At 42.6% G+C, this 27,679-nt stretch overlaps 1 protein-coding gene across 3 annotated transcripts in view; it reads left to right on the forward strand.

Moving 5' to 3' along the window:
* SRGAP1 (SLIT-ROBO Rho GTPase activating protein 1) overlaps positions 1 to 27,679 on the forward strand; it is a 110,687-nt gene that overhangs the window by 47,827 nt on the left and 35,181 nt on the right. For 2 of the 3 annotated variants that reach the window (XM_028745350.2, XM_077934685.1), the window contains 3 exons: positions 11,772 to 11,967; positions 14,048 to 14,210; positions 22,360 to 22,422. In XM_028745350.2, the coding sequence (XP_028601183.2) occupies positions 11,772 to 11,967; positions 14,048 to 14,210; positions 22,360 to 22,422 (422 nt within the window). The remainder of the gene's footprint in view (positions 1 to 11,771; positions 11,968 to 14,047; positions 14,211 to 22,359; positions 22,423 to 27,679) is intronic. The other variant, XM_077934686.1, reaches the window with a different exon arrangement.

Here is a 27,679-nt window from a genome sequence, read left to right on the forward strand (position 1 = left end):
TGCATACATGTGCAATTGGAGGAGCCCAACAAGTGCTCACTGGAAGGACAGATCCTGAAGCTGAGGCTCCAATACTTTGGCTACCTCATGAGAAGGGGAAGACTCCCTGGAAAAGACCCTGGTGTTGGGAAAGATGGAGGGCACAAGGAGAAGGGGATGACAGAGGACAAGATGGTTGGATGGTGTTCTCGAAGCTACCAGCATGAGTTTGACCAAACTGTGGGAGGCAGTGGAGGACAGAAGTGCCTGGTGTGCTCTGGTCTATGGGATCACGAAGAGTCGGACATGACTAAACAACAACGCACAACTACTTGTGTAGGACCCTTTCAGTCTAATGCTAAATGCACAGGTGTTGGAGATGGGGTCATATGGCTTCTTGCTGCTTTCCCACACATTTTTATTTGTGTGTGTGTGTGTGTGTGTGTGTGTGCGCGCACACGCTTAGCCCTCCTTTGAATCTTTGATGCTTTCTCTCTTGTCAGTGGAGAAGCTGACAGATATTAGCAGGACACAAATATATTCTTCTTTTCTCATCTCATTGTCCATCTCCTATCCCTGGCTTAAAGAAAGGTGTATGCAGTCAATGTTCATTGCATTTTACGCTTGGATAATCTAAATCTCCTTCAAAGGCACGTTTTATTTTTAACATTCAGTAGAAGAATTTTAGCTGTGCAGGTTTCCAATAATTTATGAGGATATGAGTTGCACGTAACCTGAAACAGAGTCTGCATCACAAAATATGTCTGTGCTATGCAAGGTTGGAAATGACAGGGAGCAGAACGATCCTTCTGGCTAGGTGATCTCTCCGGGAGTAGTCAGAATACCAAGGACACCTTCAATAAAGATGCCTGTTTCAGTTCATACATGCTCATAGGTGCACTTTAATTATAAATGCAGGGTGCCTGCAAATCAGAATTCACATCGATTGCATCAGTCTTGAGGAAGGTGACTTGGAAATTTAACAGTCATTTAATAAAGAATAAAGAGTGTGTGGTGTGGCTAAGGGCCCATTCACACAAGCATCTGAGGTGATACAATTTTATGATAAACTTGCCTTTGATTAAGGAGTATTGCATATGACAAGGCTTGCTTTCATTCAGCGCCAGACAGACAGGGAAGTATGTTGTCCTTTATCAATCTGGCTTCTAATGCAGGGTGAGAGTGTGTTAACCTTTCCCATGTCCGATTCTTTGTCGAATATGATGTCTCTTGCTTGAATAATCCAGTTGTTGCATATGTGGGAGGAATGGCACTCCAGCGAGTTGCACATACAAATAAAACCAAGTGTGCTACTGCTTTTCTATTCATTTCTGCATTGTTTCATTGTGCCTTAGGTTGCAAATGGTGACTTTTGTATTTCTTTCTAGGTATAAAACAAATTTAAAATGTTTTAATAAAGCAAAACGAAGAGTGTCACTATGTAGCACCTTATGTTTAAAAAAAAATCGTCACAGTGTCATAGGTTAACAGGGACAGTAGCACTATGTAGCACCTTATGTTTAAAAAAAATTCGTCACAGTGTCATAGGTTAACAGGGACAGGAGTGATTTATATTGTTCCAACTTGGACTCCGTGCTTTCATATATTCTGCGCTGTATCCTTTCGTACGGAGGCTGAACACGGCTGCCATTTCAAGAAAAGAATTCAGGTTGGCAATTACTTACCTAGGAAAGAGAGTTGGACGGTTAGTGCAGTATGCCTCTTTGAAGAAAAAGATGTGATATGTGTGAGATGATTGAGGTTCAGTTTACTCCTCTTAATATTCCATTAGTTTTGCATTGACGTTTAACATCTTTTAGTTTATTCTTTAAAAAAAATATTCTTGCAAACTGCACATGAACAATACCTTATTTAGGTCACTGGTATGAGAGAAGAAGGGGGCAGCCTGTTGACCTCTACTTTGGGCGTCCAGTGTCATAAAAACTCAAGTTCTGGATACTAATTCTTTCTTTTCCTGTGTATGCCATTAACTCCAGCACCCAAGGGGACATCCTCTCCTTCCTTTATAACAATGAAAGCTACATTTAATTAAATAGGCTCCTCAATCCAATTTAAGCTCCCTAGCAGTGGGAAGCTAGAATTAAGCACCTTCCCAACAATAATCAAAAGTGTTTCATCCTCTCACCAGCTCCTTTATCCTCTCAGCAGCCATTTTTGGACTGTCCAAACCTACCCTTCATGTTTCATTTTAGACTCTAAATGAGTTCAGAACCTGGCTTTCTGACTCAGAAACCACTCAAGTCTTGCAACATCTTTATTAAGTTAATAAAAGTACAGTATTTTATAATTCTGAAAGCATGGCAGATCTGTCAGCCCTAAATATTTAAAATAATTAGAGAAGGGCATGGTTTTATGCTGATTTCTTCCTAAGCAAATCTCACTACAGTTACTGGGATTTCTGAGGAAGGGATTTGTGAGGAAGTTTAAAATAAAATACGTCTCAGTTGCAGTTAGGTTTGTTGTTGCCTTCTAAATGTGTGCTACAGTTCAGTTGTGCTTTCAAACTTAGCAAGCAAACTGTAATATTACAGGGGTTTTTTATTATTTAAAAACAACACTACAGTTCTCATAAACAGCAATGAGCATCTAGAAACCACTAGTTTCTGCTGTAACATGGCTCCCATACTTGTACTGTATTATCCAAATTGTGTACAGCTTTCTGCTTTGTTGGGGCAGAACTTACTATTAGTTTCCAAGGAAGCAGTTACATTGTGGTGTTTTGTTTTATTTTAACTTGGTTACAGTGGTACCTCGGGTTAAGTACTTAATTTGTTCCGGAGCTCTGTTCTTAACCTGAAACTGTTCTTAACCTGAAGCACCACTTTAGCCTCCTGCTGCTGCCTCCTGCTGCTGCTGCTGCGCCGCCGGAGCACGATTTCTGTTCTCATCCTGAAGCAAAGTTCTTAACCTGAAGCACTATTTCTGGGTTAGCGGAGTCTGTAACCTGAAGCGTATGTAACCTGAGGCACCACTGTACATATCTCCAGTCCCCAAAACAACATTTCTAAAAGATTCTGATTTCTTCCATGAGGCGATCTTAATTGTTCTCCTGCCCAGGGGTGGAGGAAGTGGGGTGCGGTGGGGGCGGGTCTCCCCGGGTGTCACCACTGAGGGGGGTGACAAAATGCTGGGTGGCACTCACCGCAGGGCCTGCAGTGTGCCCGAGCCATGCGTCTCTCCTGGGAATGATGCGGTGGCTTGAGCGCCCACAGGCTCCGCACTGCCCCAGGGCGGCTGAGTAGGAGGAGGCAGGCAGACTCCTCAGAGGCCCCGCAGAGCGTCCTGCCCTGGCTGGCCCCGTCACAGGGCACACATGCCGCCCCAGGTGCCCGATCAGCCTGCTCTGCCGCTGCTCTGCCAGCAAAGCTGGAGGCATGCACAACTATAATGAGGTCAGCTCAATGTCTGAGTCTCCCAGTTCTCATTTCTTACATCAATAAAAGTTAAGTGTGTGTTTGAAAACAACAAGAGAGTTTTGTGGCACATCGAAGACCCAACAAATTTCTTGTGGCACAAACGTTTATGGGCTGAAGTCCACCTCATCAGATGCATGGAGTGTTACCCTAAGTGGCAGGTATGTTTGTGCCTGGGTGGGCATGTGGGGGAACTGTAAGCAGTAGAGTCAGCAAAAAAGGTGAAAAAAGTACAGAGACAATTACATTAGAGCTTGACAGTGACCATTCACAGACGTTGGTAAACTAATTATCACATGTAGTGAGTAAAAAAACTGTTCTCCTGATTCAAACCACAGTCATTAGAATTGAACTTCATGATAAATTGTAAATCAGCAGTTTCACAATGCAGTCTCCCTTTGAAGTTCCTTTATTCTGGGATGTCCATCTTACGGTCACTAGCAGAGCATCCTGGGTGGTTGAAATGCTGCCCTACTAGTTTTTGAATATTGCTGCTTCTGATGTTGGATTTGTGTCTGTAAGATAATCATAGGGGGAAGTCTTTAACAGTGTGTTTGGCAGAACCATTTGCAAGTCCTTTAGGCTAGGAGATTGTCATCCCATGATAAAAGAAACCTTTAATCCAACATACCCACCCATGTGTGCATGGAGTTCAGTATGCACTTCTGCATATTTGAAAGTTTAGTCCAAGTCCCATGTCCTGGGAAAAACATAATTTGAACAAGAAGGAATCAGGGAGGGAGATAAGATGCACACGTCCAACCCAATGCAAAAGCTATACTTTTGGATTAATGAGATAGAGATGGTGCATTGAATTGTTTTGTTTTGTTTATCTTAATGTTGTGTTTTAATGCTGCACCCCACACTGGGACCTTAGGCTGTAGCAACAGAAACAAACAAATTAATACAATCTTTCCCATATGATACATCAGGCGTCTACCTTCATCTCTGTCCCAAACCCTGGCAATGAAGCAATCCTGCATCATGTTCAAGAGCTGTCTTGCTTCTTTCATATCAAAGGATTCATGAAACCTCAAAAATACCTAGGACTGTTGATGGATCCTCATTCTTCTGCACCTTAGATATTGTTTCTTGCCAGAGAAGGCTTTTCCCTCAAGGGAGAATGTCACTCTGTATCCTGTGGCTTTTCAAGAAATACTCCTCTTTGACACACTTCCCCTCAAACCAGCTTCCATCTGATTTGAAAATGGAAGCCGTGATTCTGTTGTGGTGTGAACAGCGCATGTGCAGACGAAAGCTTTACTCAGAAGAAATCACTGGGTGAAGGCATCTCTGCTCCTGTTATGATGTGGCAGGAGAAAAAGCAACTGGGAAACCCACCACCTTGCAGAGTTTCAAGCTACTAGTGTGAACAAAACCCGATACATTATTCTGCCTTACGGTCCACAAAGAGTAGCTTTTCTAGCAAATAGGTTGAAATTCCATGCTGAACTTAAAGAAATCTGATGATAACAGCACCATGTTTCAGATACCAGTTAGGCTGGCCTTATAGCTAATTTCTAACACTGGCCCTATACCCCCTCCAAAGCCACTCTTGGAGACCCTCTAGAATACTATGGGATGTGGTGGAGGCACTGCATGCAGGTAGGGGGAGGCATTTGGAACTGCACCCCCCCCCCCATATTGTAAAGCCTCAGAGCAGCTCGCTCATAGAATTGATTGGCATTCATCCCAGGTAAGCATGCTTAGTATTGCAGCCTTAGGCTCCTGATTAAAAAAAAGATCATGACCCTAAACACATTTTACTTGGAAGCTGGTCCCACAGGTTGTAGTTAAAGGTTGCAGTCTGATAATCCAACATGAGGTGCAAGTCCCACTGTGTTTAATTGGGCTTTAAGGCTGCATAGGCTTGCCACCTCAAGCACTGATTAAAACAACCCTGACCGAAGTGCTTAGGGGAGTTTTGCAAATTTGGTCTCACTGGTGCTTTATAGTGACTTTAATAATTTCTTAGCTTCCCCGATAATTTATTTTATACCTAGTGTCATTGCTCTGTCATTAAGACTGCTTTATGCAGTATGGTTTGTCTCGTCTCTTTGCCATTATTTACCCTTTTTATTTTAATTGTCTTTGGCAGTGTGCCTCAAATGCAGAGGATTTAGTATCTATCCCTTGGAGAGAATAGAACCAGCAGCAAAATATGTTAAATATTTTAATAAATGTAAATCAATCTTACGGCACACCACTGCAGAGGAGTGGAAGATTGTCCTCCAAAATGCTCTTGTCAAAAGATTTCCAAGTGCTTGGTATTTTTAACAGTGCTACAAAAAAAGGAGGGGGGGGGGGAGAGTCATTTGAAGGAGAGTTATTGAAGTAATTTTCTCTCCTGCTTTTAGAACTCTCAGAGCATAAGAGGGGTGATAGATAGATAGATATTAATTCTAAAGCACCTCACAACTGAAAGCAGATTGTCAAGTACGTTTTGACTGCTCTCCTGTGTTTGCTAGGCATCTATTGCAATTCAGCCAAGTTAGCTGTAGGCAGAGGTTTCTACAGGGACTTGATTATAATACTGTAGTAGCTGTGCTTTTTCAGCTTTCCTTCCAACAGTTGTCAAGAGTTCTGATAGTTCTGACCTTGACAGGAGCCTTAGATATCTCTGGAGAATTGTGCTCTTATGTGTTCGTCATATCCAAAAGTCTATCTTCACTAGACAAAACAGGAGGCTACATTCTAGTCCACTATGTCTCTGAACATTGCTGATAGTGCATTATGCCGTACCTACCTGAGCGCAGTGCAGCCATTGTGAGATTAAGGAGGGAACTGAGTTTGTTAGCTGGCATGGAAGCAGTGTGAAAGGGTCCTTCTATGCAGCATTATTCCTTCTCAAAGCATCATCTCACCTACTCCAGTTTTATTTCCAGTGTGAATGCGAGAGGGCAAAAACCTTGCTCTTTATTGATACCCAAGCTCTTACCTCAAGCTGAGAATTTGAAGATAAATATGAAAGGATATTAGAATGCATCTCTGCTTTGTTTGGGCAGTGACACTTTGAAATCAAGACAGTGCAAGAGAAGACTCTGTTCCTTCCCTTGATTTGACCTCAAGTTCCCAGACCCCACCAGCCAGAGAGCAGAATACAGACTTTTCTGTGTGATCAACATGAAGGACAGATGTAATGCCAGCACTTAATTGCTGGCACAGATGGCCAGTTTCTGCAGGGGGGATGGTTCCCAAATTGTAACTCAGCATAGCCGCTGTGATGTTTCAGACCTACCAACTTGTGGGCAGGCAGAGTGCCATCAATTCAGATGCCTCTGGGTGTAGGCAGCCAAATGACTATCAGCTGTAATTATGAATAGCCAAGAACAACAACAATAAAAACCCCCAAAGGTTCCTGCAGCTACATGGAGCATTTTGGCACTCTTAATATACCTTAGTGAGTAGCATCTTAATATACTCTAAGCAACCGTTTTGGATTTTGCATGCCAGGATCCATTTGGTTTTGCGGGATACAAGATCCATATTTAATTCAGAAGAGTAGCTGCATTTGTCTGCAGCAACAAAAATAAAAGTAGTTCTGTGGACCTCCAGCAACTGACTGGTTTACTTGGGCAAGTCCTTTCATAGGCCATGGCCAACTCGACATAATAGATGTATGAAATGGGTTGAGAAGTATGTGTATGGTGATACAGTATATATAACTCAACGTCATATTTCAGCACACACCTGGTAGCCCAAGGCGACAAGAAACTGCAGGCAGGTGAGTGAGTGAGTGAGTGAGCTGGCAGAGGAGGGATGGATCACTCTGTTCCGCCTCTGGGCACAGCATAGAAACCAAGTGGGCTACCAGAGGAGGGAAACCCTCCCCATGCCCAGAATAGAAATGCAAGGAGCTGCTGCATTGAGCAATGAAGTTGTCCATTCCTCCTTTTGCAGCCTCCAGCAGGACAATACTTCTTCCTCCTGCCCTGCCTTCTTTTCTTTTTTGCAGGCTAGTAACTTTTGTGGCCTTATTAGGCCAATGTAAATATGGGTTGAAAACCAAATTATCAAAATTAGAAAAAAAGATAATGTAGCAGTCTTTGTTTCAGAAGTACTAAGCACAGTAGGAGTACCATATTCAGTTGAGAAACTTTTTGAAGCGAGAAAGCCACCAATAATCCTTATGCAGACCCTCAGAAATGGTGTCAGATTTATTAGTGCTTACAGGCCCTGAGGTTTCCTGAACAATTTATTATAAAGGCAAGTTTGATGGTTGATGGATCCAAATCCAGGACAAGAATTTGAATCTTTGCCACAAGGTGAAGTTGGTGAATACCACTACCACTACTAGCTGCGGCCTGAAGATGTAGGCCACAACAGTCCTAGAGACAAAGTAGGTCTTCAAACAACCAATACCAGCAGGAAAGTGGTTCAGCCTTCCCCAAACTGGTGTCTTCTACAGTAGATGTTTAGGAGCTAACAATCTGGTGCTAAAACATCTGGAGGGCACCAGGTTGGGAAACTCAATGCCTAGAATACTCCATGCCTAGTTTGTGTGCTGACTGCTTTCAGACCATCAAACATGGTAACTATCTTTGCCTCAGAATTACCAAGTCCGATTGACTTCCGGCAGTCCCTATTCCATATGTGTGATTCATTGCAGGACTGAAGCCACTTGTATTTAAATAGACGTGTAAGCTAATATTCAGCTAATAAGTTTTAGTTTTTGCCACCACATGAGACAATCTGGCAAATGAATGTGACAGAATTTAATCTACACACACAAACTAAACATGCATTTCTGTTCATGTTTACTCAGAAGTGATGCCCGTTGTGTTCAGTATCATAGAATCATAGAATCATAGAGTTGGAATAGACCACAAGGGCCATCGAGTCCAACCCCCTCCCAAGCAGGAAACACCATCAGAGCACTCCTGACATATGGTTGTCAAGCCTCTGCTTAAAGACCTCCAAAGAAGGAGACTCCACCACACTCCTTGGCAGCAAATTCCACTGTCGAACAGCTCTTACTGTCAAGAAGTTCTTCCTAATGTTTAGGTGGAATCTTCTTTCTTGTAGTTTGGATCCATTGCTCCGTGTCCGCTTCTCTGGAGCAGCAGAAAACAACCTTTCTCCCTCCTCTATATGACATCCTTTTATGTATCACTCCCAGATAAGTGTCTATAAGCGTGTATAGGGTTGCAGCATAAATATTAAGGTCCTAGAGGCAGAATGTGTGTCAGACTAGACTGGTTTGAGCTTGTATGTACGATGAATGAGCGAGCACACTTTACTGCTGCTTACCAGATGCCAAATGACCCTGCTATTACAAAATCTTTTGACAGATCCACACAGTAAAAGGAGATTCAGGTGCATCACACAGCTCTTGGAGAGCACCTAGTCATAGATGATAATTACTATGTAAACAACCACTCACAGCAAGCTGTTGCTTTCAGGCTCTTAGAGGGTAGGAATACTCATAGGATTTTGTTTTGCTGGTAAGTGGACTGGTTGATGGGAATACAGTCGTCTTGGTGGAGTTAAACATAATTCTGGGTCCATAAAATCCCCATAGTAATTAGCAGTAATTTGGTGTTTACCGTTAGTAATGACAGGGCTCTGCAGTTTGCTTTTTGTTGTGTCAGCATTTAAAGAAAAACAGGTTGTCAGACCCCACCCCACCCCAAAACAATCACCTTATTTCAGCTGCTGGTATATGTTTTTGTAAGCTAGCTTAACATTCTGCAACCATTTCGATTATTTATTTTTATTTGATTACATTTATACTCCATCTTCCCTGCAAGGACCTGAAGGTGGCATGCAGTACATGGTTATTTCCTTCCTCGTTTTATCCTCACAACAACCCTGTGAGGTAGGTTAGGTGGAGAGACAGTGAGTGGTCTCCAAATAGTTTTACTCAAGAGTACACCCCTTGAAATTAATGTGCATGGCTAAGTTAGCTCTGTTAAATTCAGTGGGTCTAAGTAAAACTTGGTTGGCTGCCACCCTGTGAACTTCACGGCAGAATGGGGATTTTTGGACACTGGTCTCCCAGCTCCTAGTGCAATAGGGGATATAAGAGAAGAGAAACCAAGGGAATACTGTAATACTCCCATAGGAATGTCTTTCTCCAGGTGCACTGCAGGTTATAAACAATGCTTTCAGCACCTGCTGAGCAACCAGTCTGCTCAAATAACCGAAAACGAGAGTGCTGAAGGAGCTGCCTGAGCGAAATTCTGACTTAAGATGCAGAAAGCCAAAGATAAATCAGAACAATAAGGATACACGGGAGACACGCAAGACAGGCATGCAGTGTTGAAAGCTGAGAGTAGGCAGAAGTATCAAGGGCAGGTGCCAAGCTAGGGATAAGCAGGGGAGGAGCTGGATCTGTTTCTGCGCACGCTGTTGATTAATACATTAATGAGTGTTACTCTGTGTTTCATCACTAAGTGACTTACAGCTGAATTGTGTCAGCTGCCTCCACAGAGAAATATTGTGCTTCAGGTGATGGCAGGTGATATGGGAAAGCTCTCTAGACTTTGGAACTACGAGCTGCTTTGCTCCTGGAAGTGTGACTGCTTGGTGTTTCAGTCATTGCAACATGCACATCTCAATTCACTCTAATCCCAGTTCACTCAATTCACTGAGGGCCTTCTGGCGGTTCCCTCACTGCAAGAAGTGAGGTTACAGGGAACCAGGCAGAGGGCCTTCTTGGTAGTGGTGCCCACCCTATGGAACACCCTCCCTTCAGATGTCAAGGAAATAAAACAACTATCTGACTTTTAGAAGACATCTGGGCAGTCCTGTTTAGGGAAGTTTTTAATGTTCGATGTTTTATCGTGTTTTTAATATTCTGTTGGGAGCTGCCCAGAGTGGCTGGGGAAACCCAGCCAGATGGGCGGGGTATGTGTTTGTGTGTATATATATTATACACATATAATTAAGTTTGGACCAATGAGGCCAGTATCCACAGAGCTTGACAACAGTAGAGTGGGGGGGAAAGAGATGGAGGAAAATAATTTGAGTCTTTAGTTTTATAATTTCTCCTCTACCCTGTTGGGTGTTTCAATTGTGTTTGAAAAGAAATGAAAAATAAAATATGTTTTAATGGCAACAGCATTCCTAATGGTTTAATTTTAGGTGGTCTCGCGTAATCAAAGACATACTTAGCACTCGGTTGCTACAGAAATATGAGTGCTAAATAAAGGTTTCCAGATGTTAATGTGTGTTTGTGTGCCAGATTTCAGGGTGAAACTGTAGTGGGAAATGCAAAGCACGCGTTTGTTTTCCCCCCTTTCCAGTCTGTATAAAGGGGATAAATCCATCAAGTTCTCCTACTAGATGTATTTCATGCACTTTCAGGCCAAACTAGATTGGAGCTGCCACCCGCTTCGTGTCTCGTTTCTCTTGCTTCCTTGTACGTACAGTGGTACCTCGGGTTAAGTACTTCATTCGTTCCGGAGGTCCGTTCTTAACCTGAAACTGTTCTTAACCTGAAGCACCACTTTAGCTAATGGGGCCTCCTGCTGCCACCGCACCACCAGAGCACAATTTTTATTCTCATCCTGAAGCAACGTTCTTAACCCGAGGTACTATTTCTGGGTCAGTGGAGTCTGTAACCTGAAGTGTATGTAACCTGAAGCATATGTAACCCGAAGTACCACTGTAATTACAAACAGCATGTGACATTCATTGCACTATGCATTCCTCTGCCCTCCTCTGCAGAGGTACACTCAAAAGGTATAGCTCAAAAGCACTAAAAACTACATAAAACAGAATCTGAAATTTCCTTTGAAAGCTGTCAAAGAAAAAATAAAAATAACAACCATAATCCCCCCATCAAAAGTAAGAGATTTCCAGACCTATTAAAAGATGAATAAAGCTTGAGAAGTGAACTCACTTGAAACCATTCTAGAATGAAACCAGTCCTGTCTCCTGTGGGATAAAAATAAGAGTAAGTTCAACAAAATCCTCTGGGAGGGCTCTCCACAAATTGAGAGAACAAATTCTATTCCCCATAGCCACCAAACAAACTTCATTGGCTATGGTACTCAAAACAGGACTTTTGGGGATGACCAGAACACACAAGGGAATATATGTTCATTTAAAAGATGTTCCTTAAAGTTTAAAACCAGCACTTTTAATCACGCCTGGGAACTAACTGGGAACCAGTGAGGTCTTTCTAACACAAATGCAACATGTTTCCCATGACCAGCCCCAGTTAACTTTTTTTCCCCTTGAGGCCATATTCTGAGTGTGCTAGGATATTATAATGTGATTCTTGCTCAGTGGTGTAATGTACAGTGTGGTAAAAGTATAATGCAGTGCCTTCATGATTTTATAAAACATTATTTGCAGGGAGGGTTGCTGCATTTGTACTTAATTTGCCACCTTCTGTGTGTTTCTTTCCAGAGATTCGAGCTCAGCTAATAGAGCAACAGAAATGTCTGGAGCAGCAGACGGAGATGAGGGTGCAACTTCTTCAAGACCTGCAAGATTTCTTTCGCAAAAAAGCGGAAATAGAGACTGAATATTCTCGCAATTTAGAAAAATTAGCAGAAAGGTTCATGGCGAAAACAAGAAGTACTAAGGACCATCAACAATACAAGTGAGCCAAGAAACCTTATACACTCAATAGCCCAGTTCAGCTATTGTAAAGTCTGATAAGCCATGGTTCATTGGAGTGGGCACGAGCTATGTGCCTGCCCACCTTCCTGCCCACCTGGCTTTGGCAAATATATCCTGGTTTCCTTTTAAAAAAAATTAATCAGTTTCTTATGATGTCATAGAATTGTAGAGTTGGAAGGGACCCAGAGGATCTTCTAGTCCAGCCCCTTGCAATGCAGGAATCATAACTAAATAGTCTCTGACAGATGGCCATCTAACCTCTGTTTTAAAACCTTAAGTGAAGGAGAGATGGTTGTTTGTTCTATTACCAAACAGCTCTTGCTGTGAAAAAGTTCTTCTTAATGTTTAGCTGGAATCCCCAAATGAGGAAACTGTTTTAAGGGCTCCTTCCAATGTGAAACCAAGACTGTATTCTGGTTACATATCCTAGTTTGGAGGGAGACCTTAAACCAGTGTCACAGGAAACCGGTTAAAGAAACCAAAATCTATTGGGTAAAACCAGGCAGGCAAGGAGGAAGTGTGCAGGCATGTGACCTATGCTTGGATCAAGACCATGATATTTCAATGTCGTTTAAGTGCTTTTTTCTTAAAATGAAATTACTTGGGGATCAGTTGTTTTTTGTTGGAGGGAAGAGTCAGTTTTATATAGTATTAAAACAGCAGTATGCATTTATTTGTATTCTGATTTTTAATGTGTGTGATTACCATAGAATTGGTTGGTCCTCCTGATAACTCTGGGAGTTATTTGTGATTGCCATTTGAGAGAAGGAGATATGAGGTAGAAAGATAGTGACTGATGCCGTTCTGTGATTTATGGTCACTAAACAATGATCCAAATACCGAATCCCCAAGGTTCCTGTCAGCCAAATCTCTTGCACTAAGCTGGGCAAGGGAGTAGATTGGGCAGCTCAGCTGAGTAAGACAGCTGACTACCACCAATGCAGTAATGCAAACATCCACTTCATCACACATATCTTTCCACCATCGAACATGTGGGCAGGGCAGGAGTGCCATCAGCAGGTGCCTGACGGCAATAGTCAGTGGAAGGTGCCGAAATGGGGTGTTTCATAGGTGGAACTGATCTGGTCTGGGATGGTTGGCTCTAAGTCAGTCACGCTGCCATTATTCAGTGGTATGATAGCCGATCTGGGCCTGATCACGGCAGCAGCTCAAGGCCGGCGCAGCTATGTTACTGCTTCCACGTCTGCAAATGTGGCAGTGGCCCTGCCGCTCTCATAAAGCCCTTGTGGGGGTCATGGGTTTAAGTTTAGATTGCATCCTAAACACCATCTAATTGACTGTACTAGCTGTATCTGCTGGCTATAATTTAAGTAGTACATAAATTTACAACATTTCCATTAACCAAAGCACTATTTCTGCAGTAATTCTATAACCAGGTTGTTGGGAAGTAGTGTAGTGGATGGGACCATTATTTCCCTCCATGAAATAAGAGTGTAGAAAGCAGAAGCGTGAAACAATCGTGTGCCTTTTTGTGCTCCTTTTCATTCATACTATTAGTCTTTCCACCTGATGTGACCTGCTTTCCACAAAGGAGTGTGGTGACATCCTGTCCCTGAGATAAGTCCTTGTTTCCGGTTGCATGCTACAACGTTCAACTGGAAGCATCGTACTTTGTTGTTTGGTGATTTCCTGCATGAATATGAATGATGCTGGCAAATGGAGAGTGTCATTTAAATAGTTACATCTTTAAAATGCATACTTTTGTTTTATTACTAATGTAATAGACAACCCCTTTCAAGTAAATCTGAGATTCTTAACATATCCTGGTTGAGGACAACCATGAAAGATTAGAATCTCCACCACCCTTATATATGCATTGTACTAATCCCTTTTGCAATCCTGCAGTCGCCCTGATGTTCACTGTCAGTGGTTGCTTAAAGAGTGTTAAGAAATTATTACTGCATATAGTAATACAATTCTGGATATGTTTCCTTAAGTTACCCATTCCTTAATGTACTTATACAGATAAATGGTTGTGGTTATGTTCTTATCGATACTGGTAGTAAATACAAATGATGTAAAATATCTGTACTCAACAGGAAAGACCAGAATCTGCTGTCTCCAGTAAATTGCTGGTATTTACTCCTCAACCAAGTGAGACGAGAAAGCAAAGATCATGCAACCTTGAGTGATATCTACCTGAACAACGTCATCATGCGATTTATGCAGATAAGTGAAGATTCCACAAGGATGTTCAAGAAGGTATTGTATTTTGATCGCTCGGGTTTTATCTTGAAATCATAGAATTGTAAAGTTGGAAGGGAACCCGACCATCATCCACTCCAACCCACTGCAATGCAGGAATATGCAGCTGTCCCATCAAATCTGTAACCTTGGTGTTGTCAGCACCACGCTGTAACCAACTGAGCTATCCAGGTAGTTTATGAGAGCAATCCTGGCCCCTAGATCCCAGCTGGAGGGGATCAGCATGGGGTTGGAGCCTGTGAGTAGCTGGGTGCTTCTATTCTAGAGGCCACATTTACAGCCATGGAAAGAAAGCTCCACAGGCACAGATTAATTTAAATAAATAAATAAATATTCATACCCCACCCTCCCCAGCCAAGACGGGGCTGAGGGCGGCTAACACCAGGTAAAACCAATTGATTAAAATACAACTTAAAAACAAGATTAAGTACAACATTAAAATGCATCCTCATTTCAGTAGAAACTGAAATCAAAAACTATTTGGGGATGAAAACGTCAAATCTTGACCAAGGCCAACTATCCAGACTGGTCCTACGTGGGACAGAAAAAAGCCGGGGAAGTCCCCAAATAGGAGTTTCATCGCGGAAGGAGAAAGGAAAAAGGAAAGAGGGGAAGGGATCAAGTTGATTCCAAGCCAAAGGCCAGGCGGAACAACTCTGTCTTATGAGCTATCTACAGCTGTTAGCTTATCCAAACCTCCTTCATTCCCTGCAAAGCCCAACCTGAATCTACCATAATTTAAAAAAACAAACCGACTGCAAAAAGATATGCAAAACTTACTGTCAAAAAAAGAAATGTGTGACTGGTGTTAGCTGACAGGGCTTAGGAAACCATCCACTACTTCACTCTTCCCCCCAGTTTAAGAGTGCTGTGCCCTAAAGCAATTCTATACATGTTTCCTCAGATGTAAGCCCTTCTGAGTTGAGTGAGACTTAATCCTAGGTAAGCATGTGTGGGATTGCAGCCTAAAATACATAATTTTTAAATGAATACTGTGCAGGAGGATGTAATATCCTCCATTATGATATTACTGTCTCACTGACAGCATTTCTTACTGTAAATGTAGACCATAAAGTGCTTTTCGTGATGAAGGTTTTTTTTAAATACAGGAAGGGTTAAAAATAAGACCTACACTTTGTTATTAAGAGACGTATTTGTCGTCTTCACAATATGGAGGGAAGTTCATAGATTCAACCTACCAAAGTAGAATAATACTCTATTCTTCTTAAACTACTTGAAAGAGATTCCATTTGTAGAGAATTGAGAAAAAACTGGTTGAAGCAAGAAATCTCCATGCTGTGCTATAAGCTTATGGCTGGGGCAGCCCAGTCAGATGGGCGGGGTGCGAATTATTATTATTATTATTATTATTATTATTATTATTATTATTATTATTATTATTACTACTACTAGGTTAAACCACAGAGCCTAGGACTTGCCGATCAGAAGGTCGGCGGTTCGAATCCCCACGACAGGGTGAGCTCCCGTTGCTCGGTCCCTGCTCCTGCCAACCTAGCAGTTCGAAAGCACGTCAAAGTGCAAGTAGATAAATAGGTACCACTCCGGCGGGAAGGTAAACGGCGTTTCCGTGCGCTGCTCTGGTTCGCCAGAAGCGGCTTAGTCATGCTGGCCACATGACCTGGAAGCTGTACATCGGCTCCCTTGGCCAGTAAAATGAGATGAGCGCCACAACCCCAGAGTCGGTCACGACTGGACCTAATGATCAGGGGTGCCTTTACCTTTACCTTACTACTACTACTACAAGCTTCAGCTGCTATTTCTTGTCCAGATGACAATATATTAAACTATTATGGGTTTTCTACAGTCTGTATATGTTGTCCTCAGGGCCAGACCAGACCAGATGGTAAATACACATTTTCTGATTTGATTATAAAATGGGTTGAGGGTGTGTGTGCCCATTTTTCACCAAATGGACCATGTGGTGGATGGGTGTGAAGTCTCTCTTAAATCAACATAATCCTTCTGCTTGAAGATGTACCCCCTCCCTCATTGCCGAGAGCCACATTGGGAGACAATACTAGTCTGAAAAGAGGGATAAAAATATAATAAAATTATGTGGCAGAGTGAAATGCCTGAGGCAAAGAGAATGAATTGCTCTAAAATGGGGATCTTCAGTTCTGTGCTCCACTGCAGCTACACAACATAGTGAAGTACAACACTCTTCTTTGTATTCCAAAGAAAGAAGAAGAAGAAACATATGTGCCTAGCCTCTCTGAATTGGGGCATTTTATTTTATTTTATTTCTGTGTTATAATTAGGAGATACGGTAGTTAGCTATTAATTGTGTTTATTGCAAAACTTGCAGCAAGGTCAGAGGAACCTCTGTTTGCCATATCACAAGCTTAGATGCCTTCCAGCATGTTGCCTTTTATATTATTCTGTTTTCTCTGCAAACTGAAGAAGTATTTTTAGATGGTGGCATGTCCACCAGCCATATAACTATAGCCTAGTTTTTGAAGATATTTTTGGCTTTCCATTTTTATACAGAAGAGATGGCAGAGCAAGCACTGATTGGGCATTTCCAGTGGGCTTTCCAGCTGTCAGAAGATCAGCCTTTTAAAAATCCACCCTTCAGCTACATGTAAATTACTCCATAGCTGAAAGTCAGACTTACATTGCATGCGCCATCTGTCTGTACTCCACGTTTCTTGCCTTCCTGATTACGGTTTCCTAACAGCATTTGGAATATGTAATCCAATGCAAAATAATATTTACATGTCAAGGGCTGCAGTACTATGCATTAAACATCAGGGCACTCAGTGGGATTTACTTCTGAGTAAGCATGCATAGGATTGTGGTATAAATCAGACAAAAAGTTACACTGCAGAATAGCTTTTAGTTCACACTTAATGCTGCTTATTTGCCTGTTAAGGCATCTAATGTTGTTCCTTGGCATGGGAGATAAAACAGCTATATAATCACTTCACATTTAATTTAATTAGAATAAGCTCTCCTTTCAATTAAGATGTTTACCACAGTTGCACTATTAATTCTATGTCAGTGATAAACATTTCTCTCTTTCTTTTTTTTAAAGGATTAATTAGATTAAATCTGTCTCTACTCTCTGATTAGGATCAGGGGGAAGAGACGTTCGTTCCATTTGCTGTCTTGCCAGGAGTGCTGTGAGGTGTACAGTGGCTATTGGATCCAGTTAGCTGGAAACACTGGCCTTTGTTTTTCATCATGAATGCCAAGTAGGTATTTGTGAAAGCTTTTCAGGCCATCTAAAAGTCAATAAAACTTTTTTTTTTAAACTCAATTTCTCCTTCAGCTTTTAGGTCATGTACAAGCTCAAGGAGATCTTAACTCAAAGGCAGTGTTACAGTACAATGCATGTGATCTTTTGAATCTATGCTGTGGGTAGTGTTTGAGATTACTGGGCCCAGGAACTTGATTTCATTGGGTAGAATTGAAATACACCTGCAAAAAGAAAAGCAGAGAAGGAAAAGGGTAGATGATGCTCAGAGTTAAAACTGTCTTGTCAGCAGGGCACAGGATCAGTGGCGCATCTTTTGATATGCCAAGCTTAAAGATAGTCAGGTGCTGTTCAGAGTTGTATTCAGAGAACTTGTATCTGTATTGAAGATGCTGTAAAAAACACCCAAGAATAGCTTTTACTGTTTAGGTCAGGCATAGGCAAACTCGGCCCTCCAGATGTTTTGGGACTACAACTCCCATCATCTCTAGCTAACAGGACCAGTCTTTCAGCCTCACTTACCTCACAGAGTGTTTGTTGTGGGGGAGGAAGGTAAAGGAAAATGTTAGCTGCTTTGAGACTCCTTAGGGTAGTGATAAAGCGGGATATCAAATCCAAACTCTTCTAGTCTCAAAACATCTGGAGGGCTGAGTTTGCCTATGCCTGGTTTAGGTCACAGTGGCCTAGAAATCCACTATGTGTAGTCTCTTCCCCCACTGTCAGACAAGAGAAAGGCGTCCAATATTAGGCACCTGGATTCCCAGATTTCCCATTTTGCTGTACTAGTGCCTTTGAATCGAAGTGACTCTCCAGGGTTTTGATATATTCAGCAACAGCTAGTGAATTGGGGGGCACAATATGGTCCTAGCTGCTACCACTTGCTTTGCTCACTGAGGGTGGCCAGGGTGTTGGAAGACACTGGGAGTGGGTCACTGTGCAGGTGGCATGGCTGCCGCCTGGTGCCCTCATTCGAAAGAGGCAGGGAGGCAGAGCGTCAGAAAGGTACACATAAACATTACTTTGCATCTTGGGCTTCCTCTCTTCTCACATCCAAGCTGGGGACCGCCATTTCATCAGACTACTTCCCTAGGAGAGATGGGAAGCAGGGCTCCCTCCATCAGATTTGCTGAAAGACCAGCTCCGTCAGGCTCCACCCATCCCTGAAATGTGCCAGCTGGTCATTCTAGTATTATAATGGCAGAAGATCTTAGACTGCAGTCTTAACCCCACTTACCTGCTGAATTTTAATAGGACTTACTTCTGAGTAGACATGATTAAGAAGCAGTGTCACTCTACTTAATTTACCAAGTATCAGTTTGCACTCAAACTCCTCAGTGCATTAATAAATGAAGCCAGTTACTGTTTTGACAGAAAATGTGTATTTTTTTATTACTAGATATTTTTAAAAAGAAATACAATGCAAACAGATTAATAAAATAGTGTAAACTCTGGGAAAATTAATTAGGAAGAATATAGTGGCCTTAATTTAATACAAGAAGATTGGTTTAATCTCCTTCAATGAAGTTTTAATACGAGTCATCTCTGTTAAATCCCTAAATGTATTCATTAATGAAATTATCAATACAAGTAGGCATTCTATATCAGCAAGGTTTTTCTTTCTTTCTAAAAACACACTGAGTACCTCATAGGGTCTTGTCACATATTTGCCAAAGGAAAACAGTCATTTCCTTACATGCACACATCCTGCAGGGAGATGTAGCCAACAGCCCTATGGACTATGGCACACCAATAAAATATAACACCAAATCCTACAATTTCAGCACAAATGTACGTCATCATAGTTCCTACAAGTATGTATTCGTTTACTAAGCACTTTTTCTGGTGAACTATTTTGATCAGCAGACTTTTAGTGGCCTTGAACAAAAATGTCAGAGGGCTGGGTGTTCTCCGCATATGCACAATGGCACTATTTAATAATTGGATACTGCCCATTTCTGTTTTAAAAAAACAGGACCAAGTTTAATGTGAAATCAGTTGGCTTGCCTGTGGGAAGTACTAAAAGGTATAGGTGCGGGTTTCTGGGGTACAGGCACAAAAACGCAAAGTTAGGGCAAAAAGTAATGAAAGCTAAAAAAAGGAGAGAATTACACTGAAAGTCGGGATAATGCAGAAGGCTTCTTTTGGCCCCTCTTTGTATGCTTTGGCACTGGTTTCAAGCCAGGCTTCTCGGCAACCTTTCTAACCTTTGTACATGCTGCAAGTCTGCAAATAGAGAAGCCCACACAATCAAAGATGTAATCATTAATTTGATTGCACATGCAAATGCGAATTGCTTGTTTCCAAAAGATTAAGTGGAGATAATGAGAGTGAGAAATTGTTTAATTCTTTATAAGGTGACATCTGGGTCTCCAATTAATAGCACACAAAAAATGTAGCATTTGTAAGTTAGATCCTGCTAGCCCCTGCATGTTGAATTGACTTAAAACTGCCAGTACGGATGGAAAAGCAGTTCTGTGCAGTGTGGTGGAGGGGCACAGCAACAAGACTAGAGAGCGGAGAGTGTGAGAGGATTGTAAAGCAGCTAATTTCTAAGATCATGGAGAGCCAGGTTTAGGAACAATGTTGAAGAATGGTGTATTTTCAGGCAGCAGCAGAGTGTCCTAGGAGATTTAAATGCCCTTCCACTGATTCCAGGACACTCTCAGAACACTCTGCTGCTGACCTGAAAGTCAGCATTCTTCGGCGAAAGAACTTAAGCACTTTGTGCAACCTGCTAAACTAGAAGTCATCAGCAAGTTTGTTTAAATTTTCAGGCATTTGCCTGAACACACAAATGCTCTGTGTGCGGACAGGGGCAGGATTGCACATGCAAGCCTCACCCCCCAACATCCTTGTGAATGTCATGCTACATAGCACAGTGAAAATCAGCAGGGGACTTGCATTCGCCTTCACTTGAATGCAGGTAGACACCCCTGTGTGCTTGGGGACATGGCTTTATTTGTGTTTTCCAGCAGATGCAAATAGCAGCTGCCTGTAGGTCTTCCTTGAGCAACACAGAGACTATGGGGAGTATGTTGTGCACAGGGTTGTTGCATAAGTGCATAAGTGCCCCTGCTGCCACCCACATGTCAAAAACCTCAAGTATGCAAGGCTGCACATGTTTATCATAAATAACATTACGTTTTTGAAAGCGTTACATGTATTGCTTTAGGCCTTAATATGAAGATGGGACACGGGTGGCGCTGTGGTCTAAACCACTGAGCTTCTTGGGCTTGCAGATGAGAAGGTGGGCGGTTCAAATCCCCGCGACGGGGTGAGCTCCCATTGCTCTGTCCCAGCTTCTGCCAACCTAGCAGTTTGAAAGCACGCCAGTGCAAGTAGATCAACAGGTACCGCTGCGGCGGGAAGGTAAATGGCGTTTCTGTGTGCTCTGGTTTCCGTCACGGTGTTCCATTGTGCCAGAAGTGGTTTAGTCTTGCTGGCCATATGACCTGGAAAGCTGTCTGTGGACAAACGCCAGTTCCCTCAGCCTGAAAGCGAGATGAGCGCCACAACCCCATAGTCGCCTTTGACTGGACTTGACCACCCAGGGGTCCTTTACCTTAATATGAAGGTGGTTAGAAAGTAGACCAGGGTCCACTAGTGAAGCACTGGCCAGTTTCTAGTTGACTACACAAATCTGAGAGTCTTGTTAAAGATGCCAGGTTTGGTAGGCCTTGGTCTGGTCCATCAAGGTATCCCTATGTTCTTAGGCAAGAGTGACTTCTCAGGATCACATGACACAGAATGGTTAATTCTGATGGATAAGAGATCCTGAGGCTGATGGAACACAAGCAGTCTAGGTTTTGTCCTTATTTTAAGTAGTTTACACAAAACTGCAGGGAGCCCACTACCATCTTAGTAGATAGTGTGTGAGTTCCATTGGCTAACATTTAGTATTACTCATAGATAAAAGCAGGTTTGACTATAAAATGGAATCACCTGTGAATCTGTTAGATGCACAATCATTCTGTCTAATACAGCGTATTTTTAATTTTCAAAAGGCTTATTACATCCTGAACTTTAGCCCTTCAGTTTGGCCCCTGTCTTCTAATTATGCTGTTCAGCTGTGTGAGAGCATTTTTTTCTCCAGCTGTTGTCTGCCAATGCATCACTGAATCATTAATATTTGGAGTACTGAAATGCTGTCAAGAGAAAATGCCAAGCTCTCCACTGCACAGCCCTTCAGATAATATGAGTGAATGGTATAAAAAGGCACAAGAGCAAATTTTGGTTGGGTTTGAAGTATGGTTGCACCCAGTGCTTTTTTTTTCTAGAAAGGTGTCGGTACTCACAACGACATCAGTGGCACACTTGAGTAACCCCTGGAAAAAAACACTGCCTGCATCACATTTTCATCCTGAAACATTTCCAAAATTTTAAAATACATACATTTGGGGGGGGGCAGCATCTTCTTCCTTTCTATGACTGTTGACAGCTCTTCTCAGCTACTGATTCCTCTCTGGGCTGCTGCTTAGTTTTTTCTCCAGTGTTCCTGGCTCCCCTGAGCGATTGCAGCCTTCTTAGAGATTGCTTTGAGATGTAATGGTATCACAGTGCCACATAGGCAATCAGGTTTAGCCTACAGGGTGATGTCACCAGGGGCCAAACAAAGCCTCAATGCCTTCACCCTGAATCAGCTTCAGGAAAAAGAAACGGCAGCCCATTGTTGATTTATTTGCTGCAGACTAGCAAAATGAAGACTGTTGGCTCAGTTGTATTTCTAGCCGGTATGTATTCTGTTCCCTTATACCTGCCTGAAGAACAACTTTGCTCCCTTTCTCAAGGAGGCATAAAAAGCTTGTGTGCGTGTGTGTTTGCTCAAATTTTGTTCCCTGCAAAACTTCAGTAAAAAAAGTACCTCCCTAACCCTCTTGATTCGGTTCTAGTTTTAAGTGATTCTTCCTAATAATTTATTTTTAATTACAGAGCAAAGAGATTGCATTCCAGCTTCATGAGGATTTAATGAGGGTTCTTAATGAGCTTTATACGGTAAGCATATTGATTTGGCTTTGCTTGAAAGAATTGTTCATCGAAAATCCATTTTAACATGTTTGAATGTTTTTAATTGAGCTGACACGTCGTAGAAGAATACGGTGTGTTTCATTTGGTGACATCTTGACAAATAAGGCTGTTGAGGTGGTCTCAAAAGAGACATTCTTATGGGAGTCTAATCATCTTCAAGACTCGCTGTTCCTTTGAAATCTGCCATATGCTTAACTGGACTTTGGATGGTGTCTTGAGTTCCCTAGGTATGCTTAGTTCACTTAGGTGATTCATTGTAATTTCACCTTTCCAGCAATGTCATGAACCGTGGTTTCTAAGTGCTCCTGGACTTAAACTTGCGTCTCCTCCCACCTGAAACAGTGCTATGTCAATCGGAGCTTTTTACTGACCTACATGGATGCATAATATGGTTGCCTCTGTCCTCCTTGCATGGGAGCAAATTCCTTTATTCCCCTCACCCCAGTTACTACTCTTGAGAGGGGACTTTTTGATATGAAGAGCTAAGCTTAAGCCTCTGAGGTTGCTGTACTCTTGCTCACTGGCTTCTAATTGTTATATGTCCTAATCTCATGGAAAAAACAGAGCATTTTACAGTAAACGTAGTACATGAATCTGTATGAAAATTCTGAGCAAGACCCATGTTCAACAAATGGGAAAATAAATAAAACACCTGACATTGTTGGGGGTGCTGCTTCACTTGTCGTCTCATAGATGCTCGCTGTCCTAAGCTTTGCTCACCCCAGACTTAGGAAGCTGTCTTATACAGAGTCAGACCTTTTTTGGGCCCATCTAGCTCAGGATTGTCTACCCTGCCTGGCCATCGCTCTCCAGGTTCTCTGGAGATGCTGAGATTTGAACCTGGAGCCATCTGCATGCAAGGCAGGAGCTCTACCTCTAAGCTATGGGCCACCCCATGTCTCATAGCAACCCCCCCCTCCTTAAATAGTTCAAAAGAAAAGTTGTAAACAGTTTATAAATAAAATTGTGTTATTTCAGCAGGAAAAGATAATTTAATGTTTTGTTCCATAAAGCATATTATATTAGCCCTTTAGTAGAGTTTGGAGTAATTCCTTTTGATAATTTAGTATTGACTCCCCTTTTTATTGTTTTTATAATGTAAATAAGAATGTTTGTAAACAGTGCAAAATCAAGGTTAGCTGTGTAATTTAGAGTGGCTTCTGTGGTTTGTGGGTTACAGGTGTAATGAAATACAAGTCGAAATAAAAGCCTGCCATTATTCTCAGCTGAGTAAAACAGAGAAAAAGATTAACTATTTGCAGACTAAAATTCTATATTTGCCCTAACATAAACCTCTAAGTAGGTAGGTCCGATGTGCTTCAAGTTTTGCCACCACCACCATTTGGGGCAAGTAAAGGAGACTGCCCACCTGTCTACCAGGTAGGGCAGCAGAGTTTGCTATTCCATCAGTGGTCCAAAACAGCAAAACAACAAGTGGGTGCTTCTAGAACACCCATGCCTAAAATACCACTCTTCCTTCGCCTAGAAATTTAAGTGTTGGAGCCCAGAGACGGGATCCTTTTGACAATGCATTTTATTTTTAACTGGTTTTACTATACTTTAAATACGTAAATATGTTTTACCTTGTCTGAACATTTGGAGGCAAATTGATGTAAAGCTAAAATGAATAGTAAAATAAAACTCCAGCAGCTATTAATTTGTGCGTTTTGAGACATTCTGTGTAGGCATATGTCCTACCAAGCAGTTGATAAAGGGTTGTATCCAACTAAGTTCTACTTGGACTAGACACATTGAAGTGAATGAACCTAAGTCACATCCATTAATTCCAGTGGGTCTACTCTCGAGTATGCCTAGCATTGGCTACAGCCCATGGATATTGGTAACAAAAGCCAGAAAATACTCAGAGCCCTGTTGGCACAGTGCCTTCGTAGTAATAGAAATTTGTTTCAAGTAAATGAAAGGTGAATATCTGTTTCTGCAGTACGTGGCCCCAGTGGTTTGCCCAGTTTCTTGTACTTGTTTGATGAAATGAACAGTTCCCAAAAGGACCTATTTTAAAATTTAAATTACTGGTTCCTGATTAGCATTCAGGTGTGCCATAGAACTGTGGAGTCACTTGGTGGAAAAAAAGGATTAAAGTTTTAAATCTACTGCAACAGAGTGAGGAGGAGAGATTTTTAATCTCAGTGCTGCCACAGTATAGTGGATTATTTTGTTCAAAGGTATCTGTAAAAGTAAGCATTTCTATGATATTAAAAAGTTACTCCACTTGAAAGTAGATAGAAGAATATACCAGTTTGAAATAGGAATATATTTATGGGAGGGCAAACTTGGGCAGTTGCCCAGAATGGCAAATTTGAGGAGGGAACAAGCTGATTTGCCATCACATAAATACCATATTTACTCAAATGTAATGCACACCTTTTTTAGCCAAATTACATCGCAAAAATTAGGGTGCGCATTAGATTTGATGGCACATTAGATTTGCCTAAATACGGTACATATGTGGCTGGGGGTTCCCTCTTCACACAACCAGGAGCAGGGGATAAAGGCTTTCAAGGCTTAGCATCACTCAACCCAGAATTGCACCTCGGCCATTATTGTTCTCCTGGCTCAACCATGCCAATGCATCAGAGCTGCATGGACTCTTCTGGAGCTTCAGAACAGGACAACGATGGGCGGCCATGCCATCACCTTGAGGTCTGTTTGTTGCCTATTCAGTGGCCTTACCAAGAGAGAGAGGAGGAAGGCTGGGGAGTGGGTGGCAGAGCATCAAAAATCAGCACTGACTGACCTCTTGTGGCCGCAAGCCTGCTGGCATGATTGGCATCCTGGGTGTGCTGTCACTTCCTCCACCTCCTGCTTGGTGGTTGCTTGGGCACAAGTCACGCCCACCCTCCTTTCTTTCCAGGCAGCCCTGTGGAGTCCACTGTGACTTAACAGTGTGTGTGGTTGGGGTTAAGTCAAGAGACCCTGCACATTCTGAAGAGCTGGGATCTGGAAGAAGGAGCAGACAAATGGAAGCAGCAAATTTCTTCTGCCCAGGGGCAGCAGACACCATTATGCACCACTATTTGGAAAGTAAATTACAAGGGGACTTAAAATCTGAAGAGAAGTCAGGCCAGCGTGCAGATAAAATAGCTTGTAAGAGTCTTGGTTGAATTATTTAAAGGGGACCAAATTAGCAAAATGGATTCTCTCAGATGCATATTGTGTGGATTTCAGCTTAAACACAAGCAGTGTCCATATTTCAGTCTAATACTTACTAGTTTTGGTGAATTTCACTACTACCTATAGATATCTACCTTTTAGTATTTAGTGCAGCTCATTCGAATCCTGTTAATTTGTGGCACAGTGTTATATTGCAAGTGGTACTAATTGCTTCTTGCTCCACTTGTTGTTGCTATTTGGACTATTAACAACTCACTGCTTTAAAAATTGCACTGTGTTCTTTAGACTGTGCATTTCCCTTTGTGCCAGGTTTTTTTTTCCATTTTCAAAGACACAAGGCAGAGGCAGCTGGAAAACAAATCAAACTTTTGAGAATCAAGCCATAGTTGATTAGTTTGTCTGTGGGACAACAACTCATAGTAGCTTGATGAACAAACCATGGCTTAGTGACATGTGTGAACCAGTCCATTTGTCCATCTGTGGAATATGAGAACATAGCTAACAATATGACTTCAGAATTTATAAATCAAGCAAAAGCTTCTACCCACCCCACCCAAAAAAAGCCAATAGGCAATATTATTAAATTAGTAAGACTTTTACCATTTGGTAAATGGGGTTAAACCGTAATTTTTAAACTGTGTATAAGGCTTTCTAAAAAATTCAAAACAAAAGCAAACTACACACACAAAAAGAAAAGCCGGCATTAACAACAAAATAATATAAATACAACACAAGGAGCTTTTGGTGATAAAAAAGATAAAAAATCAGGAGTAAATTAACTATATAAAATTATGATATTATAAAAGGAGTATAAAATCACAGCTTACATTATACAATGAAGGAAATAGAGGGAAAGAAAATGGTCTTGCCTGTTTTCAGATGCCGCCAAATAACAGCATACTTCGAAGGGATTTGCTACCTGTGTGACTGCATTGTCGTATATTTAATAAGTAACTCCTAAACAGGAATGAAATTGGAAGGCTCAGCCTTACTCATTACCACACAAAGATTACGTGTCAGTTTCTCTGCGAGAGCAATGAACATAACTTTCTTGAACCAGTTATCTAAGGCAGAGTTTCCCAACCGGGGGCCATGTGGGCCCTTGGGTGGCCCCAGTATATTCCAAGGAGGCCACGGGTGAAAATCACGTAAATGGGGAGCCACAGCACGAGGTTGGGACCACAGAGGGAAGTGAGAAGTGAAGGGAACAAAATCATTTTAAAAATAAATCCTGATTGGCTGGCTGTTGGCTTGACCAATCACAAGCGGGTAAGGGAGCAGTCCACCAGGGCCTAACTCTCCTTTTTGCCACGTACGTTTTCTTGGAACAGTTTCTGATGGGAGAGGGCGATCGCTGAGGCTCACGTTTTGACCAGTTGAGCCTGCGACCACCCCAGGTCAGGAAAGTGCAGTGATGGGTAGGGCTGGGCGAGCCGTAGGTGGCTGTTGCTGCTACCAGTGCTGGGCCCAGGGGCAGCCTGGGCCTGACTTTGCAAGGCTCAGGGTGCAATCCCCCCCAGCGCCTAGTGGATCAGGGCCTTCAGATGTTGCCGAGGGCCACAGGGCCCATTGGCAGCATTGACCCAGCTCTGCAAGGCATGGAATGAAATCCATCCCAGGCCTAGCCGAGTGGGGTCATCTGCTGCTGCTGACCTGCATCTAGTACCGTATTTTTCACCCTATAGGGCGCACTGGCCCATAGGACGCACCTCGTTTTTTTGGGGGGGAATGAATAAAAAAAATTATTCCCCCCCCCCCAGCCGCGGGGCTGGGCCGGGGGAAGCCCGAGCTTTCCCCGACCCCAGCCCCCAGAACAGGCTGCTATCCGCAAGCCTTGCGAGCCCGACGGCAACTCCGCCAGGCGCACAAGGCTTGCGGACACTCGCGCGAAGCACGGGCCGCCTTCCGGAGGGCGCCCTGTGCTTCACACTGCAGGCTGCTGCCCGCACACCTTGCGAGCCCCGCGGCAACTCCGCCGGGCTCGCAAGCCTTGCGGATAGCTTCCTGAAGCCTGGAGAGTGAGAGGGGTCATGCGCACCAACCCCTCTCGCTCTCCAGGCTTCAGCGAAACCCTGCATTCGCCCCATAGGAC

The sequence above is a fragment of the Podarcis muralis genome, chromosome 10, assembly GCF_964188315.1.
Source record: "Podarcis muralis chromosome 10, rPodMur119.hap1.1, whole genome shotgun sequence".
NCBI classification, from domain to species: domain Eukaryota; kingdom Metazoa; phylum Chordata; class Lepidosauria; order Squamata; family Lacertidae; genus Podarcis; species Podarcis muralis.